This window comes from Camelina sativa, chromosome 9, assembly GCF_000633955.1.
Source record: "Camelina sativa cultivar DH55 chromosome 9, Cs, whole genome shotgun sequence".
In the NCBI taxonomy this organism is placed as follows: Eukaryota; Viridiplantae; Streptophyta; class Magnoliopsida; order Brassicales; family Brassicaceae; genus Camelina; species Camelina sativa.
Genome location: NC_025693.1, coordinates 34,901,058 through 34,908,856, shown reverse-complemented (window position 1 = coordinate 34,908,856; position 7,799 = coordinate 34,901,058). Strand labels below are relative to the sequence as shown.

The 7,799-nt window shown below is 39.2% G+C and overlaps 3 protein-coding genes across 4 annotated transcripts; 1 reads left to right on the top strand and 2 right to left on the bottom strand.

Annotated features, from left to right (window-relative positions):
- On the bottom strand, positions 638-2,882 carry LOC104714135 (gamma-glutamyl hydrolase 1). The gene is made up of 10 exons (XM_010431394.1): positions 2,459-2,882; positions 2,278-2,364; positions 2,106-2,195; positions 1,920-2,014; positions 1,758-1,818; positions 1,520-1,609; positions 1,362-1,424; positions 1,163-1,251; positions 984-1,076; positions 638-907 (listed from the first exon to the last, which is right to left on the bottom strand). Exons 1-10 carry the CDS (start codon positions 2,780-2,782, stop codon positions 856-858), a joined length of 1,044 nt encoding a protein of 347 aa, XP_010429696.1. The 5' UTR covers positions 2,783-2,882; the 3' UTR covers positions 638-855.
- Positions 3,194-6,256, bottom strand: LOC104714133. Of its 2 annotated transcripts, none has more exons than XM_010431392.2 (8): positions 6,060-6,256; positions 5,719-5,774; positions 5,496-5,620; positions 4,964-5,123; positions 4,481-4,881; positions 3,862-4,341; positions 3,590-3,695; positions 3,194-3,482 (listed from the first exon to the last, which is right to left on the bottom strand). In XM_010431392.2, exons 1-8 carry the CDS (start codon positions 6,207-6,209, stop codon positions 3,350-3,352), a joined length of 1,611 nt encoding a protein of 536 aa, XP_010429694.1. In that variant the 5' UTR covers positions 6,210-6,256; the 3' UTR covers positions 3,194-3,349. The 2 variants fall into 2 exon arrangements, with proteins under 2 accessions (XP_010429694.1, XP_010429693.1); XM_010431391.2 differs by having other exon boundaries at positions 3,862-4,344; positions 6,060-6,254.
- On the top strand, positions 6,922-7,710 carry LOC109126502 (putative B3 domain-containing protein At1g78640). The gene has a single exon (XM_019230110.1). It carries the CDS (start codon positions 6,922-6,924, stop codon positions 7,672-7,674), a length of 753 nt encoding a protein of 250 aa, XP_019085655.1. The 3' UTR covers positions 7,675-7,710.

The following is a 7,799-nucleotide window of genomic DNA, read 5'->3' as shown; positions in this document are numbered from 1 at the left end:
TTGTTGGGGCTAGAAACAACAATTAGAAGAATAAGTTTGTAAAATGAGATCTGGGCAGACTTTCGGTACAAATCGACTTAGAACTATGAAAAACAACGAACTGGACTTTTGTATTCACTTTTTCTATTGATTCGCTCTGAGCTTGATTACATGTGTTGTGTCCTTCACATTCATCTGCTATTTAAACTAAAATTCTTCGAAACCCTTCCTGAACGTCTCGCTGCAATCTCGGCTCCCCAATCCCGATTTCTTCTCCAGGTTGACTTCATCCTCCTACTCGGGTTTTCCTCCATGAGCCCTTACTGAGCTTCTTTTCCTGGCCTGCGCGTATGCCCTAATGGGCTTATTTGGTGGGCCTTATGATCGTCGAAACCCAACACCAACATACAGGATCTCTCTTGTCAACTTGCAACTTCATCGTGACATCCCCAACGTCCAACCTCATTTGAAAATTATTAAAGCCAAAAAAAAGCTGTGTGGTTCGAAAATTATTTTAAATTTATGTATTTATTTTAGCCTCGTAACTTCATATTGGGCTTTCATTGAGCCCACCCAACTGTCCCTGTTTACGTTGGTGGAGGAAGGACTGAGAAGTGAAAGAAATTCGTTAAAATTAAATTTACTCATTCCAAAGTGCTAAGGCTAAACAATCTCATACTATTATTTACTACGTAGTACATACTACTAAGATAGACGAACCAAACACAACTGTTTCTTTTCTTCCGAAAGGATCTAGTTTCATTGACACAATTCAACAATACGAACAGGGGAATAATGCAAGGTGAGCGAAACAATCGGCTTTACTAAATTGAAATTAGAGTTACAATACAGACACACAAGAAGACGAGTACGTTCTTAGAAACGGGATCTTGGTTGTGTGAAAATGTAAACCTCGTCGTAGCCTCTCCTGCAAGATCCAAAGAAACCGTTACAAGAAATCGACCACAACAGAAACAAGAGAATTATGTAAAGATGGTCCCTACCCTGCGTATCCACAGTATGTAGGCTTATAGTTGTATATGAGATTGCTCAGCACTTTCTTAGGTGGTGCTCTGTTCAGTGACTTCCTAGCTTCACTGCACCCCATTCAATTCAACCCGAAATATATGAGAAACGAGTGCACAGGATGTTTTTTGGAAAACGCTGATGAGAGAGACCTTACCTGACTAAATAATTTGCAGCATGCTGTGTCACCTGGATTGCATCCTCAGAGTGAGGAATTGCGGATGATCCCCATTCAAATGCATTTTTCTACAGAAAATTTATATTGCATAAAGAGCTTTGTTTTTCTTTTCTAAAATCAAAGCTGTCCACAGGGAAGAGGATTAGAAACATAAGTAGTTTAATTGGCCAGTATATACCTCAGGATGCCACTGGAAACCAGTTATTGGGTATCTCTTTGCTTTAACAGTTGAAACATAAGTCTGCAAACGAAATATAATTAAATCCGTTCACAAAGTAAGGTCAGATTCTGGAATTCATAGAGTTCTCATGGTTTATAGAGTTCTCATGTTGTTACCTTGCTGTTTTCATCAATGCAGGTTGTGAGGATTTCAAAAAAACTAGACAAAGCAGGATTGCCTTGAAAGTTTGCTGGTGTGATACCATACTAGAAAATAACAACAATTCGTATCAGCAACCATATAGAATGAGGAATATAGTCACCGTTCAAGGAACCACAGAGGAAGATAGCAAACAACCAAAGCAGAATGAGTTAACTTTGAAAACTATGTTCCATGTCCTGCAACATTACTAACCTTGTGTTTCTGCATAACCAAACAATCTGTGCTGAGTTTTTTCAACAACGGTGGAGGGAATCTGCAAGTATGAAAGACTACAATTATACATGGGAAATACTTGAGGTCTTAATATATATATAAACTGTGGAAAACTAAAAGGATCATGACAAAGCTACGCACCTTTGGAATAAAGTTCCTTCAAGATTAACGTTGTCAACAAATTGGAGACTAGATGCATTATCTTCTGCATCAAATCTTTCAAGAATGTCTCTGTTCTGTTACCAAATGACAAAGATTTGGAAAAAAATTCTAAGAATGGAGTCTGACAACAAGAGTTTGTAAATAAGGAAAGAAGAAAGTAGTCACCTGACTTATGATGATTGACATAAGCTCGAATCCTAGGCAAATCCCATAAACAGGAAAATGCTCTCCAGCATCGTTTCTCTCCAAAGCTTTCTATGAGAAACATAAACTTTTCTTAGATCTTCAAGAGTTTAAATATTGCAGCAACACAAGAATGTCCCAGTGTTCAACTTACTTTGAAGATTTTTTTGACGGTATCGAAATATTCATATTTTTTAGCCCAACCACCAGTGAATATCACACCATTGACTAGTTCTAGCTTCTGCAGCAGAGCCAAAAATATAGCAACATTCAAAAACCCTAAATTGAAGCCAAAGTAAGTAGTAATTTAAGTTTTTTTAAGAGATGAGAATGACCTGAAAGAGCAATTCTTCAGGCTCGTTGTAGATTAATGGGATAACACGAGCTCCACCTGCCTCAGCGAATTTCACATACGAAGCGGCGATGTACGTCGAGCTCGTATCATTGGTCAACCTACCGGACGCGCCGTCGCCAGGGTGGCTCAGGATACCGATGATCGGTCTGTAGTTAAGGTTCGGATCCTGCGCGGAGCAAACGGAACTCCGAGAACCGGTTTGACTAGGGAGAAAAATCGAATCAGACGAATCAGCAGCTTTCGCCGCCACACTGATATCTTTGCAAGCTAAGAGTAGCATCGACAAATAGATGCAACTCCACATTCTCCGAGCTCGAAGATCGCTCAACAATGGTGGAGGATTCTCACCGTTGACGAATGTGTGAGAGAGAGAGAGAGAGAGTGTGTGATCTGAAATTAGAAATTAGGATTTTGTTTTTATGTATTTTATAAACCCATCTGATTGTGCCACGTGGCCTCATTGATTCAAATTTCCACGTACTCACTTTTCGAAAACCTATCCAGTTTCTTTCTAAAATTATTTAATTTGTAACCACCCGAGAAACGTGTTATACATTTAAATATTTATATTTAAATGCCACGCGACGTACCGACTTCTCCGCGTGTGGAACATTGCTTCCTTTTTTGAAAGCAAGCCGTAATGAGACACTCGACCTGAAATATACAACTAGGCAACTAGCACAAAGTTTTAATGATCTGAAAGGTCAAGTGAGAAAATCTAATTTAATTAACGAACGGCTCAAGAGTTATAACTTCTACTAGTATAAGACATAACGGATTCAAACATACAATCAGATGAAAGCCACGTTCTGATTTTGATATCCTTAATCAAACTCGGCTGTAACAAAAAAAAACAAAAACAGAATGCTTTTTAAACTTTCTTGAAGAATGACATTATGTTCCCTTGCTTTGGATCTTTAACGTTTCCTCCTTTCTTGCTTCCTGCTTTTCCGCCAATGTTTGTGGCTGCCGCATTTCCAATGGCCGGGATCTTCTTCTGTGCTCTGAAACAAGTAACTCAGATGGATGCTTTAGAATTGTATTCGGGTTTTCACTTAAGTTTCAAATGCTCTTTCTAGATTGGTCTTATAATGATCTCAAAACAACATACCTATTAACAGCATTTGCGTTTTTGCCATCATTTAGCTTCTTACTTGTATCAGTGTCGTCTTCCTTCTTCACCTTCGTTTCTGTCTCCTCCCACACTACCTCGGTTACTATATGCAGTCAAAAGAGGGTTGCTTAAGTAAGAGAGACCTTGAACATTACCAAACAAGAGTTCGCATTTAGCCAACTCGTGGCTAAAGCTATGCATATGTGTGTGTTTATTCTTGTTATATTTGAAACTGTATTGGCTGCCTAAGTGTGTGAGAGAGACCATACCTTCTCTTCCACGTTCGTCAATACGTGTCTTCAACGTCTTTTTCCTTTTCTGTAAGCTAGGAGCTTCAGTAATTTTTCCCTTTGAGGGTTTAACTTCAGCTTCAGAACCAATGGTCTGGATCTTCTCCATTGACAAAGTCGTAGAAGCATCAATAGAAGCAGTTTTTTCCCTGTCTTCTTTGCTGACCTCTGGTTCATCAGATTTTACCTCTCGAGAAACACCTGCGTCAGTCTTCTCTGGACCTGAATCAGGCTTCTCTGGACCTGAATCCTCGGAATTGAGTTCACCATCTGGACGTGAATTAACCTTTGGACTGCTAGGAGATGCTAAGCTGATAACATCTTCATACTCTTCATCTGAAAAATCAAATATCGCCTTCCTTTTTCTGTTCTCACTCTTAGACGCTCTCTTGAAATTGACATCTTCATTATCATCATCGCTGCCGCCCTTATTGTCAGCATCATGAGAAGGTTTTTGGTCTTCTGCACCAATTACACAACATTTTATTTAGGAACAAAACTAACTAAAACAGACACCAAACCAGGGAATAAATGCCAACTCCACATATATATTCAATATTCAAAAGAGAACTGAGAGTGGATAGATTAGATGACATACCCGAATGATCAGTAATAGGATTTTTAACCTCTATTTTCGCAGACTCATCTTCCGTTTTCACAGGCACACGGCCCCACATATTTTTCAATGAACCACCAGTTCCGGCCACGCTCTTTTCGCCCTGCCCATTCTTCTTATTAGGGGGTACATGAAAAGATTTTTCTTTATCCGAAGAGGACTTCACAGACTGGTTTTGAGCTGGAGCAGCATTAGTTTCACTCTTAGCCTGATGGCTAACATTAGCTCTCTTTCCCTGGTTTGATAGAACTGTACCCTTTTGAAAATCTAAGCTACTTTTAGGTTGTACTGTAGTTCTCACACTTTCAATTCGTGGGGCTGTAACATTGCCAGTGGTTCCCTCTACGTTACGCTTTACAAAAGAATTGGAGATGCCACAAAACCTGGTATACCTCGCTAGTTAGAATGGATAAGGCTGGTGAACAGTACTGAACATCTTTCATGCAACAAGAGAAAAAGGTGTACCTGTTGCCTCTCAAGCAATTATCAGTGGCAGAAGGCTGCCTGGAGAGTTCTTCTGCTTGTACAAATTCAGCATTCCATATAGCTGCTGGATCCATTGGTATACTAGCTTGAACACTGTAGATATGTACTGAATATTTTCCATTGAACTCTTTCTCTACTTCTGCATAGAAGTAATGACAGAGAAGTGTCAAATCATTTGCGCTTTTGCCATCACTTACTTCTTACTTGTAACATTGAAGAAAACAAAAGAATTTGAAATAATATCTTGAACTACAGACAAAGCAGCGCACATTACTTGTACAACTAGTTGGCGGACTCAGAATCAGTAAGATGAAAAAAACAAAATACTAGTAAAACAAATCATCACCATTATAAGCTTATCAGATAGTTGAACGAGAAGGAGACAACTAACAAAATTCGCAAATCTATGAGAACTATATGCAAAATGGGAACTAGCAAAAGAACCCTAATAGAGAAGACGGTCATGAAGAATAACAAAGAGAATAACAGGATCGTTGAATGAGAATGAGACCTGGAAGTTGGGTACTGGAAGCAAGCTTTACGGAGTAATCGGAAGGTCTGTTCTTTAGGCAGCCGGACACAATATATACAACTTCAAAACCCTTGCCATGTTTCTCAACAAAATCCTTAAGCAAGCTAATAACATAAGAGTCCAAGTATTTAAACAAAAACAAATCTGCAACAGCCAAAATATACTGAACTCCCAATAGGTTAGGGGGAACAATGTAATGTACCTCTTGGCAGTATTTGATGAAAGGGAGAAATTTCGACTGAGCCATTTGTAAGATACCTGAAACCAAATTTGATTTGAGCGAATCAGTAATTGTAAACCCAAATTACTCAATTTTTACAAAACCCCTTCCGAATCTCAGGACTGGTTTTAAAAAGCCCACGGCGACGCTGATTACAACAACAAACTACAAACTAAACCCTATTCCGATTAGGTTGCAGCAAGGAGCGATAACCAATTTTTGGACAGATTGTGTAAAATCAGTGAAGTGGAAATCGGAACCCTAAACCAGAAAAATCAAAGGAATCGAGAAATTAAGAGAAAATAATAAGGAGTAATTATTACCACTTGAAGCTGATCGGAGACGAGAGACTCGATTTCATCGAGAACGTTAAGGGTATGGGTGAGAGTCATCTTTTCCGATTTCTGAGATTTGGTTGCGAGGTTTTTTTTCCTTTCTTCGTCGAGAGAGGCATTTGCTGACTTTCCCGCCATTAAACAAAGTCACGCGCGGCGCTCTTGTTGTGGATCTGCTGTAGCATCTCTGTTTGGGCCGCCAAACCCATCTTTTAAGCGCTAGCTATTTCATCTCTGTTTTGCTCTTTCTTTACCTTTTCACCACTTATTAATTTCTTTATTCAGATCAGATTAATCGGTCCGGTTCGCTTTAGAACTTTTGGAATTTTGGTGTTTCGGTTTGGTAAACCCTCATCGTAGTAGACCGGAATTGAAATTCGGTTAAATAAAAAATTGGTGTCAAATTGTTACTAAAAAAACAAAATCTGTTCAATTTTTTGTAAGAAAACTACATAATTTCTTCAGTAATTGATACTAAACTTGGTATGTTTCTTTCGGTTACAGTTTGAAAGTTCCGAACCGAAGCAGACCGGACCGGTCACTGTTTTCTAACTTTCCTTTTTCCTTTCTAATTTCCCAACAAAAATATGATTCTGAGTAATTTATTTATACGGTTTTTATACGTCCTATTTCTAACAGAATTTACATTCATTCTCCCATTCTTGATCAAATTAGGTGTTAATAATCCAAAACAAAACCTACATATCCTTGATCGTTCTCTCTCTATATATATACGACTCTCTTTAATCACCTTTACTCACAAACCCATTCTTTCGACTCGCTCTCTCCATATATAGTTCATTCGAGATTCCTAAGCCTCCATCGAAGAAGAAGAATGTTCAAACGAATTATGGCCGAAGAACAGTGGGACATCCCTCACGCGAACTACCTTTCCTTGGGAATCGGACCTAATCATACGACGGCTATCTCTCCGAGCAAGAAGAAAGAAGGAAAACCTCTACGCCTGTTTGGATATTCGATATTTCCAGAGGAGTCCTCTTCCGATGACACGGCCATGGCTCTCGTTGACGTTCCAACATCTTCGGGAGAAACACATAACGAGGACTCTGTCTCGTTAGAACTCTCTTTGAGGATTTCAGGAATCTGTACTACTAACTCTAATGTTACTTGCGCAGGAATCAAGAAAAATATAACCAAAGATGCTAGAAAGTCTAAGAAGAGGAGATCACTTTCTAAAGAGGAGAAGCGAGCTGCAAGAGTCTTAGCGGAAGTACCACATCCCCATCCATGGACCATGGCCAAGACTCTGTCCGTCAGCGATGTCAATGGTCTAAGCCGACTTATGCTGAACACGGTGGACGCCGAGACCCACATCGTTAGTCATCTCCCTACAGATGTCCAAGAGAACATCCAACAAGGAATTGGAATCGAGATCACAGCTTACGACCAAGAAAAGGGAACTGAGCACAAGTTGGTTATCAAGAGACACGTCAATACATCAAAAAGCTATGTTTTAAACGGTGGCTGGTCTGCAGTGTTTTCCAGGAAGAAAGAATTGGTGAAAGGAGACACGATTGGACTCTTCTGGAATAATACTAACTCTAGGCTCCACGTTGGTGTGCTTGAGAGAAAGAAGATCTAATTTGCTGAAGAGATCGTATTTCGAAGACGTTGTTATAGATAGATCATCCTAGATGATTTGGTTTTACTTGGTTATTTTGGTGTTGATCGTATTGCATGAGAAGGTTTTTTTTTTTTTTTTTTTTT

Bases quoted from the DNA above. Each gene is read 5' to 3' on its own strand.
- LOC104714135 (XM_010431394.1), bottom strand. From the start codon at position 2,782: ATGTGGAGTTGCATCTATTTGTCGATGCTACTCTTAGCTTGCAAAGAT. The intron at 2,196-2,277 runs GTAAGTTGAACA...TGTTTCTCATAG, and splicing joins CCGTCAAAAAAATCTTCAAA to AAAGCTTTGGAGAGAAACGA. The intron at 908-983 runs GTAGGGACCATC...TGGATCTTGCAG, and splicing joins ACATACTGTGGATACGCAGG to GAGAGGCTACGACGAGGTTT.
- LOC104714133 (XM_010431391.2), bottom strand. From the start codon at position 6,209: ATGGCGGGAAAGTCAGCAAATGCCTCTCTCGACGAAGAAAGGAAAAAA. The intron at 5,621-5,718 runs GTACATTACATT...TTATGTTATTAG, and splicing joins TCATCAAATACTGCCAAGAG to CTTGCTTAAGGATTTTGTTG. The intron at 3,696-3,861 runs GTATGGTCTCTC...GACTGCATATAG, and splicing joins TGACGAACGTGGAAGAGAAG to TAACCGAGGTAGTGTGGGAG.
- LOC109126502 (XM_019230110.1), top strand. From the start codon at position 6,922: ATGGCCGAAGAACAGTGGGACATCCCTCACGCGAACTACCTTTCCTTG.